This window comes from Rhinolophus sinicus, chromosome 2 (assembly GCF_057876585.1).
Source record: "Rhinolophus sinicus isolate RSI-liver-muscle chromosome 2, RSI-T2T, whole genome shotgun sequence".
Taxonomy (NCBI): domain Eukaryota; kingdom Metazoa; phylum Chordata; class Mammalia; order Chiroptera; family Rhinolophidae; genus Rhinolophus; species Rhinolophus sinicus.
In genome coordinates this window covers 95,666,256-95,684,053 of record NC_142502.1, presented here as the reverse complement: position 1 = coordinate 95,684,053, position 17,798 = coordinate 95,666,256, and the positions used below count along the sequence as shown (strand labels likewise).

General features: G+C 56.1%; 1 protein-coding gene across 1 annotated transcript; it reads right to left on the bottom strand.

The window, feature by feature from the left end:
- Positions 1–3,238: 3,238 nt before the first annotated feature.
- CUL7 (cullin 7) lies at positions 3,239–17,728 on the bottom strand. Its single transcript, XM_074332952.2, has 26 exons — positions 17,335–17,728; positions 15,884–16,471; positions 15,291–15,442; positions 14,652–15,152; positions 13,400–13,538; positions 13,100–13,299; positions 12,605–12,833; positions 11,811–12,048; positions 11,622–11,727; positions 10,356–10,583; positions 9,980–10,070; positions 9,706–9,877; positions 9,428–9,533; positions 9,032–9,127; positions 8,670–8,845; positions 8,221–8,354; positions 7,701–7,883; positions 7,334–7,440; positions 7,074–7,256; positions 6,057–6,217; positions 5,668–5,884; positions 5,294–5,552; positions 4,422–4,567; positions 4,162–4,288; positions 3,877–4,082; positions 3,239–3,632 (listed from the first exon to the last, which is right to left on the bottom strand). The coding sequence occupies exons 2-26, from the start codon at positions 16,461–16,463 to the stop codon at positions 3,309–3,311; spliced, it is 5,061 nt and encodes a 1,686-aa protein (XP_074189053.2). The 5' UTR covers positions 16,464–16,471; positions 17,335–17,728; the 3' UTR covers positions 3,239–3,308.
- Between the last annotated feature and the right edge of the window lie 70 nt (positions 17,729–17,798).

Here is a 17,798-nt window from a genome sequence, read left to right as displayed (position 1 = left end):
GCTTCTGGGATGGAAGAAAAGATGTTCTGATTCCAGAAATGTGAGATGAAGCATAAAATGCTTGTCTCCCAGTGATTGTAAGCAGAGGGCTGTAGTTACTAGGATAGTTTGCCTTGCCCAGGAGTGAGAGATCTACAGCTATCGGGTCCCCAGTGCCACATGTGGCATTACAACTTGAAAGCCAAAGAACACATTCTGGTGATAAAATCAGAAAAAGACTTGAACTATTAGGCTCACAGAAACACTAAGAAGGTTGGTGAGAAATTCAAAAAAAGTGTGTCGGGCAGGGAGATCTGAGCAGTTAAGAGCACTCTAGGGCGGCCGGATGGATGGCTCAGTTGATTACGAGCACCATCTCTGAACAACGGTTGCCAGTTCGATTTCCACATGGGCCAGTGAGCTGCGCCCTCCACAACTAGATTGAAGACAACGAGCTGCCATTGAGCTTGCGGAGGGGCAGCCGGATGGCTGTTGGTTAGAGCGTGAGCTCTCAATAACAAGGTTGCTGGTTCAATTCCCCCATGGGATGGTGGGCTGTGCCCCCTGCAACTAAGATTGAAAACGATGGTTGGACTTGGAGCTGAGCTGTGCCCTCCACAACTAGATCGAAGGATAACGACTTGGAGCTGATGGGCCCTGGAGAAACACGCTGTTCCCCAATATGCCCCAATAAAATTAAAAAAAAACCACAGCATTCTAAATCTTAAACTTTGGAACCAGAGTGTTGATGGGAAGATGTCAGTGCTGCCACCAGAGGTACTCTCCACTTTCCCTCCTGCTTTGCTCTAGATTGAGAAATTCAAAAGCATCTGATTAGCCAAGGCTTGGTCACATGGCTGCAAGGGGATGTCGGGAAAGCAAGTATCTGAGGTTTTATGTTGTGGAAGGTGGACTCTTGTCTTCTATGTAGATTTATGGTGGGGAGTTTGCAAGCATGAGAAGAGGGTTCAGATGAAGAGTGGTCAAGAAATCTTGTACGCTTATGTCCACAAGGCTGTATTGGCCCCCCAAGCCTTTAAACTGCTACCTTTCCTTTCAACTAGGACCAAGGAGACATTGGAGAGCTCTGAGCTTTAGCTGTGGATTTATATAAGTGGGTTTCTTTTCCTTTTATTCTGTTTTTGTTTTTTATTGGTAACAGATATAATTCACATGTACCATACAATTGACCCATTTAAAATGTACTGTGTTTTTTAGTATACTTAGAATTGTGCAACCATCACCACACTCAATTTTGTAACATTTTCAACACCCCAAAAGAAACCCCATACCCTCTAGGAAGTCACTTCCCATTTCTTCCCAATCCCCCTGTTCTAGGCAGCCACTAAACCACTTTTTGTCTCTAGATTTGCCTATTTGGGGACATTTCACATAAGTGGAATCAATATGTGATCCTTTGTGTGCAAACCAGCTGTAGGGATATAAGGAGGAGACTCGGGGGACGGTGTCACAGGGGCCAAGGGCAGGAAACTTCTGTCCTGAGTCATCCGGGAAGTGTTTGCCCTCTCACGATGGAAACGCCCCGGGGGCAGAGAAAGAGGCTCAGGATTTTGCTGGTGCTGGTGAGAGAAGGGCAAATCAGGACCGCTCACTGGATTACTGCATTTGGGCAAAGCAACCAGGCCTGAGTCTGGGACGGGGGTTAACTTGTGTGCTCAGGACAGTGAGCAGCACGGGAGATGCAGGGCTTGGGGGCCACAGCTGGTGTGTCCCCTTAACTGCTGGAGACTCGTCCATTGCAGATGAGCAAGAAGGTCTCCCTGGGAGGCTGAGGAGCAGGGTGACTGAGGAGGATGAAGAAGGGGTTGAGCCAGCGCTGTGAGGAAGACCAGTGGCACAGAGCTTAGCCCATGCAGGAGCCCACGAGGGTGGCAGTGGGAGACAGCTATCCTGTTCCTGATACGTGTGTTCTGCCCTGGCTGCTACAGCAAGGGGCTCTGGGTTTCTGGTGGGAAGGACAGGCTCATACGGAGCACGGAGGCCCAGAGGACAGAAAGCTCTGGCTCCTGAGACTAGCATTTTGGGACTGGCCTGGACTGTTAAGAGAGTAGACCATGATCTCTGACAGGTGGAGGCACCCAAGTGACAACTGCAGCAGCCCGTGTGCCCTGGGGCCCTCTGTAGCCTGAGACTGCAGCTGCCTGCCTGTCTTCTGCCTCAGGGAACAGTGTGGACCTATAGGAGGGTTCTGTGAGAACCACTGACACCACCATGGGGCCACCATACTGCAAAGCAAAGCAAGTAGGGCCTTGTCCACCCTCTGTTGGTCCTCCGGTTTGTTGCCTCGTCCTGGGCAGACTCCCAAGCCCTGGCCTCTTTTTCCCTGAGCAATTCTCTAAATCTCAGTCTAGGTGGCACCTTGTTCTTGCTGTCTGGCCTCTGTGCCCTCTCACTACCTGCATCTTCCCTGCCCCTTCTGCCTCCCGTAGTTTTCTCCTAGTCACCTTGGTTGCAAGAACCATGAACTCAGTATGCCTGGGTCCCTCCTTCCCTGCTCCCCTCCTGACCCCTGCCAAGACACAGAGTTTCACCCCTGGCACGGGGACTCAGCCTGACCTGTCCTGCTTCCGCGTGGATGGGGCCAGGGGAGCCAATCATAGCAGTACAGGCCTTCCTATGGGGCTAGTGGGCTTTGCCAACAGTGTGCAGCTCTGCACGGCCAAAAGAGGGCAACAAAGAGGAGCTCATGGGAGCTGCCGTTCCATGTAGGTCTGCTTCCAACCCACATCCCCAAGTGTCCAGACTGCACACATTCAGGCTCCTGGGTACTTGCAGTGGCTGCAAAGCTCCATTGCCTCACCTTCCCCGTCAGCCTTACCTAGGCAAGGGGCAACGCACTCACTGCTGGGTGTGGTAGCCATTGGCAAAGTCTTTCCCATGTCAGATGCTCCCACACCTGGTGCTCATGTCCCACAGTGACTGGTCCAATTCCACAATGAAGGAAAATGGAGCCCTGCTTGATACTCTGCCAAGTTATATGCCATCCAGCTCGCACAGCAATGTGCGCTTGGGTCTCCCGCCAGCCAGGTGAAAGCACTTCTGATCCCACACCCTCTGGGAAGGGGTGGAGACCCATCCGTCCACTTAATCTCCTGCCAAGAGGGGGATGCTAAGACACACCTGACTCCCTCCAAGTTTCTTCCCCGGCTGCCATCTTCACTCTAGGACTGACTCCCAGCATGGAATGAAACAGCCTCAGGGCCAGAGGGCCAGGAAAGCAGTCACCACACAGGCCACGTACTCAAACTCCTGCATTTTATTTGTGTAGAAAGCCCCAGCCCTACCTAGCCCTGACCCCCTGTCCAGGGCTACCGGAAAGTGGAGAAGCTCTGGGTGCCGGTGCAGGAGGCATAGGGCACGCCCCGAGAGCGAATCTGCAGGGTGTGGAAGGTGAGGGGCGGGTTGGGGCCCGAGGACCCTGGGTTCAGGGACTCGGTGTGCGGCTCCATCACAGTCACGGGGACTGCATAGGACAGCATGTGGGGCCGCTCATCATGGCGTCTCACCGTGCCCTTGCCCAGGAGGTGCAGGATGCAAGACAGGACATCGGTACTGCTGCAGGCAGACCCCCTCCCAAGGCTGCTGACTAAACCCCTGGGAGGACACGGGCCCTTCTTCCAAGCCTCCAGTACCTGGTATGGAGAGAGAAGGGGGAGCAAGGGAAGGTCAGAGACATCCAGCTCACCCCACCTCTAGCGTCTACTCCAAGCATGAGCTGCCAAGACGGTGCGCCCTAAGGACACCAGTGGCACCCCAACCTGACTCGTCACAAACTTACAGCCTCCATAGTGAACCAGAGGCTTCAAATGTGGACCCACCCCTCACTGTGGCCTGTTCCCCCCAATGCTCCCTTACCTCCTGCCCACCCCTGCCTACCAGACAGACAAGCTGGTCAATGTGCAGCCCCTCGTCCCCGTGGGCTTTGAGGATTCGGACGATGATGCAATTCAGAAGGTTCCGTCTCTTCTCCAGGTTCCGGCCCTCCTCATCCTCAGCTTTCAGGTAGGTCTGAGGTGGGATGAGCCACACGTTCCCCCTCCTGGGCCGGAGCTCCTCACTATCATCTCGAATCTTGAGCACCCCTGAAATAAGCACCGGTCACTTGGTGGGGGGCCCACATCAAGGCTGTCCCTGACAGGGCCCTCTGACCTAAGGACATACCTCCTGGGACATCCTTTTGCTCGTGAAGGTCCAAGGGGCCCCTGGAAGAGGTAAGAGGCCCAATCGCCTGGTTCAGCATGTCTGGAGAGAGCCCTGAGAGCGCCAGCAGACTCTCCAAGGAGACGGCCTTAAGAGAAGAGGAGGGAACACTCAGGGCCTCCCCAAGGGGTGGAACGGAGAAAGCGGAGGGAAGGATAGTTTTAGGGAAAAAAGGTGAGGGACGAGGTGGGAGAGAGCAGGAAGGCAGGGGACTCAGCCACCTTCAGGTCGTTGAGATACAGCAGCAGCCACATCTGCATGGTGGACACATGCAGAGTCTGGTCCCCAAACTGCACCTCAGCCCGGCCCAGCCATGTCCACTGCAGTCGCCTGGGGGGGCCCTGCTCTAGGGCAGGGTAGCTCTGCCCTGAGAAGGATCAGGGAGAAAGAGGGAGACAAAGAGCGGGGAAAGGATGGAGGCGGGGCTGGTGAGGGCACCCCACTGGTTGAGCTTTGTCCCCACGTGTCTGCAGAGCATGCGGCACAGCATTTGTGGGCACGGTGGTTCCTGCCCCGAGTGTTCTCTGTGCTGCGTCCTAGGTGAGCTTCAGGCATCTGGAAGCCCACCGTGTGCCTAGCCCTGTACCAGGTGGGCTCTGATCGGAGCCTTCGAGGAGTTCCCCATTTTTTTTAGGGAGACAAAACCATGAAAGAAGGAAGGACCAGGGCTCTTATCAAAATATCTGTGAGAGAGGAGGTATGTCTCCTTCATTAGTCTGGGACTCCCTGAGGGCCAGTCTCAAGCTCTCCCCCCTCCTCTGTCACTGCGCAGTCCAGAATCAACTTAGGGTACAGGGACTCGCCAGGAGCCAGACACCGACCACTGAGGGGGAGCCCTTTTTCGTGGCCTCAAGTGCCTCCTGCCTCCATCCTCCCCACCACCCACAAAGAGAGTCCTGGGTCTGCTATTAAGGACAGAAAAGGCAACAGTCTGACGCTCTGGTGCCGGGGAGCCCCACCCCCCAATGCAAACCTAACTTCCTGACCTTTCTTCTCAAATCCACCCCATCAAGGCTCCCAACGTCAGGGTCCACCCCACCCCCAGGCTCTTTCCCGGTATCCCAGCCCCCGTTCCTTCTGCCCAGCTCCTCACTCTTGTTGTAGAAGTTGGAGTATCGGTTCAAAGTGCCCCTCAGGTAGTAGGGCAGGCAGGTTTTGGGGTTCAGCGTGTGGCAGATGGAAGCAATGGGCCAGCAGCGTGGTGATAAGACTAACACAGACACTTCCGGCATCGCCCCTTCATAGTACAGGTCCTCGTTCTCCTCCTCTTCTGTCACATCTGCTGCCGCTGCTGCCCCCGCTTCCTCTTCCTTCTCTCTCTCAGGCTCCTGGCCACTGGCCTCATGGCCCACCTGAAGAAGGAGCACGGGGTTCCCAAAACCCAGTGAGCCTCCTCTGGCCTGCTCTATGGCTCTCTTCCTTCCTACCCTCCCATTTGTACTAGCAAATCCCTTCCCTGGCACGCACCTGTATTTTCTTCTCCGTGTCCTCCAGCTTCAGGAGTTCCTGATCGAGCCGTTGGAGCTGGTAGACGTGGAACTGGCGCTGCAGCTCCTCAGAGGTGCTCAGACTCTGCAGCATCTGCTGGGGGAGGCGGTTGGGGAAGCAGGGACCGATCTGCTCCAGCACGGCCCCCTCCAGCCAGCTGGAGCCCAGGCTCAGGAGACGGTCCGCCATGTAATGCCTGCGGCACACACAGCCCAGGCCGAGCCTCAGTGTGGGCGCTCGGCATGGCCCGGCCTCCCGCTCCAGGACTCCTCCAGCCTGCCTGGACTCCCGACTCCCAAGGCCCCGCGAGCTGACCCTGCCCATCATCCTGCCTCCCCGCGACTCCCCCTGCCTAGGTCCATACTCACTGGTAGTAATGCTCAAAGGTGGTGGCTATCTCCAGGCCAGAGAAAATGAGGACGGTCTCCAGGCATCGCTGCAGCTGTGCCAGCATCTCCATTCCCCGGGCCCCACCAATCCGGCTGCCCTGGATCCGCTGGTCGATGTGCTGGGCAAACTGCTCACTCACCTGGGCAGTGGGATGAGCACAGGAAAAGCATGAAAGAGCAAGTGGAGGTGAGTGGGGAGGGTCTGAGGAAGTAGCTATGAATGGCTTCATAAATTGGTCAATACTTTCATAACACTTTATACAATCGTTAACAATTGTCCAAATTCACAATGAAAAGTTGTTTTTCACATTGAGCATGTCTAAAAATCAAACTAATAAGAGCAATTTAATATGAGGAAATAAGTTATGTGCACAAAGATGGTCACACTGCGGTGTCACTAATAAAATAAAATGACCGGAAGCAACACAGGCAGCCACTACTTCCCGCTCCCACGGCACCGTTCTCTGCTTACCAGGGAGCTTGTCCCATTTTAATTAATCTATCATTTGCTTAACTCTGTGTCTTCCCTAGAAGATTGTCAACTTTGAGGGGAGGGACTTCATCTATCTACAGTTCTTATCACAGTGCCTGACACATTTTAACCACTTAGTAAATATTTATGGGTTGATGGGAATGAGGGAGTAAATTACAGTACATCCCTTAGATGGAATTTATGCACAAATGAAAAATAAGGACAAACAGCAACAATGGAAGAAGCTTTCACTTGTGATGAGAAAACAAGATAAAGTATTTTAGCGCCTCGTGAGTAAACTGTTAAGTCATGCACACGAACAGAAAAAAGTATATCAAAATATATTAGGATGACACACTGAGGGTCACTGTTTGTTTTCTTCTTTTGAATTTTTGATAACATGGTTACATACCAATCCATGTTGCTTGTTGAATGGGAAAGGAAGGCTGGGCCATCTTGGGGAGGTGGGGACGGGAGAGTGTGTGGGAAGAGGCCCAGGGCTGAGACGAGGGTGGGCGGCTTACGTGGGCAGCTCTGAGAAAAGGGAGCTTGAGCAAGGCACCAGCACAGCCGTTCTGCAGCGCCAGCAAGAAGGCTGCCCGTGGCCCAAACAGCTCAGAGCTCGACTTCTGCAGGTTATGGAAGTGTTCACAGTAGCGGGGCACAAAGTCATCATCCCGCCAGTGTGCGGTCAGAAAGTTGTTCACCTGGGGAGAAGGGGCAGCAGCGTGAAGAGGCAACCCAACGCACCACCGTTCCAGGGCCCCACAGCCGCCCTGCCCACCTGCTCCTCCACCGCCGCCCGCCAACAGCGAGTCAGGTTTCTCATGATGCTGCTGGGAAGCCCCCGGGTGGCCAGGGAGCTCCAGTCATGGCTTCTGTTTCTGCCTTCTGTGGAGACAGACAGAGGGGTAGAGGCAAGGTGGGGGCAGCCCCCAGCTCCTGGGTCCCCATTCAAAACTGAGCCCTGGGGCCTTTTCTGACATGCTGCCACCCAAAATCATGCTCCTGGGATGGGGTCACAGAAACTAGAAGATGAATAGGCTGAGCATGTAGTGGGGGGGGGGGGTACAGAAGCCTACAGTATGCCAGCGGGGGCACATAGGGCAATGCCCCTAACCTGAGCACCCATCTGAATCCCTGGTACTCACTGGGCCGAAGAGTGGTCACCACAGCAGGGGGCGCCTCGCAGGGCTCCACGTGCACCAGTAGGTGGGTGAGGCGGCGCACTCTTGAGGAGAAAGCCGCTGCGCGGCTCTGAGGGTTGTGGGCAGCGTCCCGACACTCCAGGTACTGGTCCAGCAGCCAGCCCAGGGGGCTGACGCCGTCCTCATCTAGAGGGCGGGATAAACAAGCCAAGGCAGGGCATGTCTCCAGGGCAGTGGGAGAGGCTGGCTGGACGGGAGCGTGGAGCAAGATTGGTTGGACAGAATGATACGGGGAAGGGATGTAGCAAAGCCCCTCCCAATCTCAGTGTCAGCTGGCACCTGAGAGACATGGGAAAGGAGGCGGCCCCTGGGTTGTGAGAAGAGGGGCACTGGGGTTCCAAACAAACACAGATACCAAAAGGGCCAAGAGCATAAGCCAGGCGGCTCTAGGGTAGAGCAAGAAGAGGCTGGTCAGGGGGGCCAACAACGGGATGGTAAAGGGGCCGGGGGTCAGGATGGTTACCGGGGGAGGTGATATTCTGCACCAGTGGGCTGACCAGGGCCTCCCAGCAGGTCTTGCCCAGGGCTTGGGCAGCTTCATTGTCAGGGAGGAAGCGGTCAGCAAAATTCTGCTCCTGGCGCAGAGCCCCGTTGAGCCTGGGGATGAGGATGGGGAGGAAGGCGTCAGGGGCTGGGGGCATAGGTGACCTCAGCATCCACCTAGACTAAGATTGTCAGCAACCAGATAAAATCCCCACTCGGTACTTGACAACTCCCCTGTTAACTGGCATATCCCATTCCCAGCCCACCAGAGAAATCTCTATTCTTTCCTCCCTCCCCAAACTGCAGGACACTCCAGCCCCTGTCCAAGCATGTTAGCCCTCCATCGTACGCCCTCCCAGCGGTCATCTGTAATGCACACACACACACACACACACACACACACACACACACACACACGCTTACACACACCTAGAACTCAGGTGCAGGAGGCTCCTCCGGTCCTCCGCTATGTCCTGGCTCCAGGCCTGTGCCCGAACCATGTAGAAGAGGCGTGTGTGACGACACAGCTGCTCCCGGAACACTGGCCAGAACGTGGGCTTAGGGCCCAGGACCTCCAACCCCCGAATGCGCGTGTCAATGCCACCCTGCAATGCCACAGGCCTATATTCACCAGGTCCACATTCTGCTCCAGATGGGCTGGGCTCAGCCACATCCTCATGCTTCTCTGCTGGAGCTGCCCACGACCCAGGCTGCAGCTCGGGCCCACGGTCTGCAAGTCACGGGGCCCAGAGCTTCATGCCCGGGAGCCACACCCCACACCCCTGCTTGACCTGCTGGCAGCGCTTTATGCGAATCTGGACGATGGGCCAGAAGCGGTTCAGGTTCTCCAGGAGGGTCACCCGGCTGGCGGAGGGCATCACATTGACCTGGCAGAAGCAGAGAGGGTGGTCACCTCCACATCTGTGGATGAGAGTGCTGAGAGCACCCACACCTGCTCCTGTCCCCTCACCGAGTCCCTTCATTCCCCAGCCCTGGGATGTGTGGGGTTCCTAATGGAGAGGTCCTAATGCCACCCTCACTCTTCAGGGCCTAATGCTGTCACCTAGGCACAGGGATAAAGGTCTCTCCTTTCTATGGGACACAAGACGGAGAAATGCTGGAGTTCAGGAGTCTGGGCAGCAGGGCAGATCCTGTGAGGGGAGGTCTAATGGCACAGGGGTCCCTACCGAGTTGAGTTCTGTGTTAAGAGAGCTGGTGCTGTCACCCCCGAATACCACCACGCTGGCCGGCATGTAGCTCGAATCTTCACCAGCCACCAGCAGAGTCAGTTGCCTGGGAGCACGGAAGAGGAACTAATTGGAACCGGAACCAGTCACGTCCTTGTAGACAGAGCCAAGGGGACTCTTTGGTCATGTTCAGGGGCATGATGATTGCCCCAGACACACACAGGGAAGTCAAGAGAAAGTGTAGGTGTGTGGCTAAGCATGTGCATGGAGCACGTTACCTGATAAGGACGCCCTGGCGCATGTGCAAGGTGATGTAGTGGGAGCCGGTGCTGCCGTTGGACTCCCAGTAGGTCTTGGGGTTGCGGTCCGTCAGCTTGCCGGCCCGGTGCGGGTTGGAGGACACCTCCACCTTCTCCCAGCACTTGTCCTCTTTCACTTCTACACTGGAGCCTGGGGGCAAGTGGGAAGGGGTGGCTGTCACAGCCTGGTGGGCATGGAGGCAAAACAGATGTAGGAGTGGGGACATGGAGTAATGTGGGGACAGGCACAAACCCTGGCACAGATATCTGAGGAACACGTCAAAGAAGGGAATGTTGATGGGTCGGTGGGTTCGTCTGTGGTCTTCGATCTGACCCAGCACCATCTGCAGCCGGAACGTCAGAGAGAAGGGGCGTGGGGAGGAGGGAGGAACACAGAGAAACGTACAGAAACACATACGGAGAAAGACCCAGCAGCAAGGAGACTTCCTCCATCACACTGGCAGAGCAGGACCAGACCGGGCAGAGGGGCAGAGAACAAATGCCCCCAGGTTCAGTAGACTCTCCTGCCTTTCTCAGCTTCTGAAACACACCCCCTTCCCTTCCACCGCTCGCTTTCGTAGTCTTACCCAGCTGGGAACTCACGAGTGTCCCTTGCCCTCCCTCCTGACCTGGATACAGCCTCCCAGGATGTTGGTGGTGAGTTTCCGGTAGAGGTGGGCATGCTTCTCGCACTTAAACACCATGTCCCGCAGCTCCTGAGCCAGCTCCAGCTTCCCCAGGTGCTTCTCCAGGGCCTTGGAGATGGCATCTCGGGCTCCCAGCTGATTCAGCACCACGGCGTAGTCCCTGCTCACGGAGGCCAGGCGGTGCAGGAAGAAAATGAGTTCCTGGAGCACCTGGGATAGCGGGAGGGGGAGGGGAATAAAGGGGACGAGGCACGGGCCACAAGGGCATTTCCAGTAGTATTTACTATCCACCCAGGGTGTGCTGGGTGCGGGGGCTACTGCAGGTACAAGACAGAGTGAGGAAGTCAAGTGTCACGGATCGGGGAGGCACGAGGGCGGGGTGGAGACAGGGAACCAAAGACAAACTAAATGGAAAAGCCAGGGGAGGCCCTGGCCCCCTGGGGTTCTCAGTGACTGATTCTGTTGGCAATAGGTGCACAGAGCATCCTGCTTGTTCCTTTGCAGGCCCAGCTGTCCCGAGACCCAGCTGTGGAGCTGCGTTTTGAGATCCTCAGGCCCTAAGCATAGACACGTCGGCAGAGAGGGGGCCGAGGGACTGGATGTGTGTGGGCACACTGAGTTCAGTCCACCTCGGAAACTGAAATCTGGCCAACAGCCAAAGGTCTATACAGCAGACCCCCCCCCCCCCCGCCACCATAACTCTAGTTCTCTGGCCCCTTCCCAAGCCTTCTGTGCCCAGAACGTCTCTGTGGCAGAGGACTCTGGGATGTGATGGTCCCCTCCGCCTCCTTCGTCCCCTTTGCCCCCACAGGTCCAGCCAAACAGGAGCCACTAAGGCTCTTAACCCAATATGAACGTAACCTTTTGTGTAAGGGAAATGGCAAATAAGACTATACATTTGATCATATATTTGCATCAGGAAACACAGGAAGGATACATACATTAACGCAAGTGGTTACCATTAAGGGGCATGTGGGGGGCATTGAGAGAACCGGGATTCTGGTGGGAGTGAGAACTCTCAATGCATACCACCTTGTTATATCATTTTGATTTATGAACTGTGTGAAGGTATTCCCTATTTAAAAGAAAAAGTAAAATTCTGTTTTAAAAACAAAACCCAAACCAAGAGTGGGAAGGCTCCACTGTGCCTTTCGGAGCCCCAAGCAGGGGTGGGGGGTTGGGGGATGCGGGCCTCCCTCAGAGGCCACCTCTGTCTTCTCAGCACCTCCCCAGAGCGGGGTGGAGTACCTCTCGGTCAGTGTCTGGGGACCGCAGGCAGGCCATGCAGGCATCCATGGCCTCATGCCAGGGGAGCAGCAGCGCCTCGGGGAAATCCACCAGTCGCATCAGGACCCTGGAAAGCAGGGAGCCGGGGGGAGAGAGATGCAGCCTATCACGGACCCCTCTGCCCAAGGCCACCCCTCACCAACCCCTCACCTCAAAACGGCCAGGTGCAGGGCCTTGTTGGCCGCTGGAGTGTCGAGGCCCCGCATTAGCGCGAGGAAAGGCTGGGGCTGCCGCTGCAGCAGCAGCAGGAGCTGTTTGACCTCGCTGTCCTGGGTCCCCTCTGAGCTGAGGGCTTGCTCCAGATCCAGGACGTTTTTCCCAGCTGGCCCATAACCCTCCATCAGACGCTGCAAGGGAGTGTTGGGGCACTGAGTCAGGGGTTCTTTTGCTACAGGATGGGGGAAGTCACAAGGGTTGGTCACTGTTAGTGATGTGAAGAATCAGAAAAGGCCAGATTCATAACTTGCAATCTAGTTTCCTAAAAATGCTTTTGATTTGTCCCCCTAAAAGTTAGGTTTGGGGGATCTCATAACATCTCTCATGTACTTATAAGACAGCTTCATGACAAATTTTACATTCTTAAAATTGCAAAGGAACTTCCTGTCTACCAACAGCAGAGCACATCCCTACATCCAAAAGCATGCAATAATTTGTTTTTCTCTACAGTACAAAAAACTAAACATGTGCATGTGTGTGTGGGGGGGGGGGGGTAGCTTTTTAAGGCTTCAAATCTCTTGCTATTTTCTAACTTTATATCCTCCTTGATTCTTTGGAGGGAGCACTTGTCTGCTCCCATTCCTTGCTTATCTCTAAGTTTCAGTTTCTTCCTAAGGTGCCATATCTTCCAGATAGCATTGCACAAAAACCAGCACAGACATCTGCCCTGGGCTCACGCGCTCCTGGAGGCCAGAGAGCAGAGCTGCTATGTCTGCTTGGCATCCCACCTTCCACTCTGGATGCATGTGCTGATTCCTGAGGCTTAGCCTGGGCTTCCAGCAGGGATGGGTAAGCCAGCTGCCCTGCCAGGGCCTTGGGCCCATATTTCCTGTAGACACGGCAGTTGAGCAGGTCCCTGAGAGAGCTGTCATCGAGTCGCTGTGGGAGAGCCAGCAGCAAGTCCTGGGCCAACTCCATGGGCACGGCCAGCTCAGCCAGGATGTCGTCATCCAGAATCTGTCATCGGGGAGAAGCTCTCACTACAGGCAGCCCTGCCAGCACAGAGGCTCCAGGGGCACTTCTCCATCCTGAACCTCTCATGGCTGGCAGCTGGCTCCTCCCAAACAGCTTGCCAACACCTCTGAACATTCTAGATCCCGTCCCCTGCAGCCACTTATACTATCTACCTCCACTTCCCATCCTTAGCCTTCCAGATGTTCTATCACAGTCCAGCCCTTGCAGAGGAGCCCTCCAACTTCTGCGTATCTCCAGGCCAGCGGTACCTCCCCATCCAGGTTCTCCTGGAGAATGTCCTGAAGAACCTCCTGATGGTCAGGTCCATCCAGCTTCTTGATGAAGAAGAGGAGCTCCCACCATTCGGCCTGAGTCAGGTGTTCACTCTCCTCAGCGTCCTCATCCTCAGGCAGCACATAGGGCACGGCGTACAGCTCTGTCATGGGCTTCCATCGCCAGGAGGGCAGGGCTGTGGAAATGGGGTACAGGGCACAGGGATGTCACTGCCCACCCAGCTAGACCATTGCTCCTGTGCTCCAAGCTGACCCCTGCTTCCTCTCTGGGCTCACCTACAGCCTGTGCTCCACTGACCACAGACCCCTGGTGCCCATCAGCCTCCACCACGTCCACAATGTCTTCCTCAAAGCCCAGAATCTCCAGCATGTGCCAGTGTACCCAATACGTGCGACCCGTTGATTCCCAAAGCACCTGAAAGACATGGGGGGAAAGAGAGGGAAGGGGAATAGAGGGCTCACTGAACTGGCTGTGGCCGAAAGATGAGGACATATAGCCCTCAGGTGACCACCTGGCCAGGTTTGGAAAAGCCTCCAAATAGCAAAACACTGGCATATGGAGAACACACACACACACACACACACACACACACACACACACACACACGATACCGCCTGTCCCCTTGCCTATCCTTAATGTCTTTTTTTTTATTTTTAGATTTTTATTGGGGAAGGGGAACAGGACTTTATTGGGGAACAGTGTGTACTTCCAGGATTTTTTCCAAGTCAAGTTGTCCTTTCAATCGTAGTTGTGGAGGGTGCCATTCAGCTCCAGGTCCAGTTGCCCTTGTTAGTTGCGGGAGTCAAACCAGCAACCTTTGTGGTTGAGAGGATGCGCTCCAACCAACTCAGCCATCTGGGACCTCAGGGGCAGCTCAGCTCAAGGTGCCGTGTTCAATCTTAGTTGCAGGGGGCGCAGCCCACCATCCCTTGTGGGACTCGAAGAGTCCAACCAGCAACCTTGTGTTTGAGAGCCCACTGGCCCATGTGGGAATCGAACCAGCAGACTTCGGAGTTAGGAGCACGCAGCTCTAACCACCTGAGCCACCGGGCTGGCCCCTCCTTGATGTCTTATGCCCCTACACTTCCTCCTGGCCTCAATCACCCTGTCTCCCTGACCTTTGGAAAGTGTTGCTGTGTCAGTTTCTTCCACGGAGAGTCTTTCTGACCTCATAGCCTTCTAAACCCAGATGTTTCTTGGCCCTCTAAATGGCCTCCCTCTCAATTGCTGACCATTTAACCATTTCAATTCCCTTGGGGGTTTTCTCCTCGGGTGACCTGCCAGAGGCCCATGCATGGAAGCCCTAGTTATGCCCCACCCAAAACGATCCCCAGCAACCCTTCTCCCCGGCGGTTAGTGCTGAGTACGGAATGTGTACTCGGGACTTGGAACACACATTTATTATATTATTTAAAACAATCTCCCAAATCTAAAAAATTATTTTTTAAAAAACCCAAAAAATTTTACCAAAAAAACAAAACAGACCTCCTCCCACCCTGCGTGTCCCCCCACCACGCACTGGCTCACCTGCACTGGGGGCACACCGTTGTTGCTCTGCCGGAACTCGCCCTCGTCCCCGGCACTGATCTCCTCGAAGTCATCGAGCATGCGCACGCGCATGCCGGGCTGCAGCGTATCCCGGACATACAAGGCATAGGTGTTGCCACTCGCGAACTCACGTCGAGGGCGAAACCGCCTTGACCTCCTGAGGGAGGGCAGGGCCTGGGCGGGTGGCAGCCCTGGGCCTGCATCTGCCGCCTGGGGCTGGAAGATGGAGCAGGAGGACCGAGCCGAGGGCCCCTGTCTGCTCGCGGCCCAGTCCCAGCGCATGGCCTGCACCAGCTCTGAGATCAGGGTGCCCATGGCCATGCTGAACTCCAGCTCCAGCCGACCCCTCTCCCCACTCAGCTCGTCCGCAGCAGAGCTGTTCTGGGCTCCTAGTTCTGCAGCACTGTCATTCAGCTGATCCAGGAGGGAGGTGACATGCAAATAGCGCTTTACCAGGGAGAAGAGCAGCCTTCCTGGGACCTGCAGGACACAACCTTTGGCCTATGTCCATTTTGTCCCAGGTTTAGCCCCTCTCTCCACACCATCCTCTATGGACAAGAATAAAGATCTGGTCCCCAGGTCTTCATAGCCTCACCCCCAATGCCCCCAACAGAATACCTGTGGTAGCTGAATGCCCTCGAAAGACATGGGATGTTCAGAGAGTGTGGCCTGTGCAAACAGAGCCAGCAGAGCACAGCGGCTGTCAAAATCCAGGTGTTTCTCAATGGCCTCTTGCTGGCTCAGTGACAGAAGGATCTGGGTCCGGGTGCCTGTAACCCACACCCCAATCAGTAACTGCTCCCTAACCACACTCTTCCCAGGCATCTCTCTTAAATCCCCTACGCTCTCAGTCCAATTGTTTGGTCACAACACACTAGGAATGACATGATTTACTTCAAAAGCCAAAACTTACTATCTTTTTCATGTACGTGAACGAATATATATACATATATATGTGTATATATACACAGTGCAATAGTGTAAAGTCTAAACTTTTTCTTTGCATAGAAAGTCAATTTCAATGAGGTTTTTGGGGACTGAGTCTTTCCTCTTTCTGCAGAGATGACCACACCTCTTTCCCACCTCCTTTTCTTCCAATTCTAAAAGGGCAGCAGAATCATTTACGGGCTGAGATCAGAGGCTCCTGCTGCAGCGAGGCCTGAGCCCACCCAGCCCCTCTCCTGCTCCCCCGTCCTCCCTACACTGCTCACCAGCATCATGGGAGGCCAGGGCTTGTATCATCCGGCCTGCACTCCATCGAATCTGATAATCGGGACTACTTAACATATGCATAAGCAAGTCCAGGACCCTTGGATCTTTGAAGACCCCAGTGAGGGGCTCGATGCTGGCATAGGCGCTGAGCACGTGGACAGTGTGAAGCAGAGGAGCCGGAGGGATGGTGCCCACACACTCCTCTAGCTGCCGAAGGGCCCTCTGAATCAGGGACTTCACATCAGTTTCCATCTCCCCCAGCACAGATTTGTCCAGGGTCCCCGCTTCCCCTGCAGTCTCCTGGGAAGGCCTGATAACCTGGCCATCCTCGCCCAGCATCTTGTGGCAGTTGGCATAGATCTCGTCGTTGGACATCCAGAGCAGGATGTGCTCAGCCTTGCAGTCCACCTGGCTAGAGCCCCCTTCCCCGTCCTCCCCGCGCCTGAGAATGAGCCAGCGGATCTGGTACTCAGGATGCCCATCGTGGCCCACCCGCTGTCGGAGCAGCTCATCAGGATAGGCGTGCAAGCCAGGCCCCAGGGGCACTCTGAATTCCCTGTAGCGGAGTTCCCCCACCATCCTGGCACCTAGGACACACGGGGAAAAGAGAACAGGCAAGCTAGAGTGAGAAGGGAGGTCAGAAAATCAAGGACGTCCAGGAGTGGAGAAGCAAAGTGGCACCAGCTATTGGGCTGGGTGGGGTAAAGCAGGGCCCAGGAGTTGCCTGCTGCAGGCTGGGTGGCGCCAGGCCTAAGGAGAGGAACACTGCGGTGTTTGTTCTGAGAGGACACAAAATTTGGGGGCTAAAAGGAAGGTCCAAGGCCCTGAAGCCTGAAGTGGGTTGGTTTTGAGCAGTGGGAAGGGGACAGTGAGGGCAGAGGAGCCTTGGAGTAACAAGCAAATCCCCGGGACGGGACAGCAGCCCTGGGAAGGGGGTATGAGCAGCCCAGAGCCGGTGGTGTGTCGGGGGGAGCTGAAGAGCGATACCCGGGTGTGTATGGGAAGGGGTACTAGCCCCAATGCATGAAGCGCTGGGGTAAGAGTGTGAGTCTCAGAGGAAAGAGACCCCGAGAAGTGGTAGTGGAGTGAGGGCTCAAGGCGCGATGGGCTGGGAGGGACCGGTGGGCTGCAGGCGCTGATGCCTGAAAGCACTGGGGCAGCGCGGCCGGCGGGGGCGATGCGAGGCCTGGGACAGGGTGCGTTGGAGACCCGGTCGGTGAGGAGCGCGAGGCTTGGTGGACTCGGGTCGCGGATCCAAGAAGTCGGGGTGGGAGGTACGGGAGTGGGGACGCGGCAAGGGTGGGATGGGTGGATGGGCCGAATATATGAGAATCCCGAGGCACAGTGGAATGCGGGGACGCAAGGTCGGGTGTGGAGCGAGGCTTGGTGGGCTAGTGGGTGGAGGAAAACCCAGGGTAGGAGCAGGGGGCCGCGGCGGGGCTCTGGCCACCTTAGAAGTCGATGGGGGTCCTGGCGCGAGGCCTGTCCTTCGCTGAGCTAGGGACGGAGCGCAGACGATGGCGGCGAAGCTTGCGGAGATTTGGGCCCCGCCTGGGCCCCGGAAGGGGGTCCAGGCGAAGAGGCGGGAGGGGGCGTGCCTCTGCAGCACTGGCAGGCGGGCAGGGGGCAAGACGGGCAGGGGGCGTGGCGCGCAGGGCCCAGGCGCCCGGGGGCCGGACTACTGAGAGCCAACGAGCAGGATGCGGTCGCAGGGGCAGGGGAGGGCGGGGCTGCTCCCAGCCCGCGGCGCCGCCCGCCCAGCTCTAGGGGCTCCGACGCCGGTCCAGAGCCGCGGCTCTTTTCCGCCGGGCCCAGCGGAAAGCTAGGGGCCCTGGGGGAGCACCGGGGCGGAGCTGCGGGTGCCACCTCGGCGATGCGCGGCACCTCCTCCGCGCCTCCCTTTCCTCTTCCTTT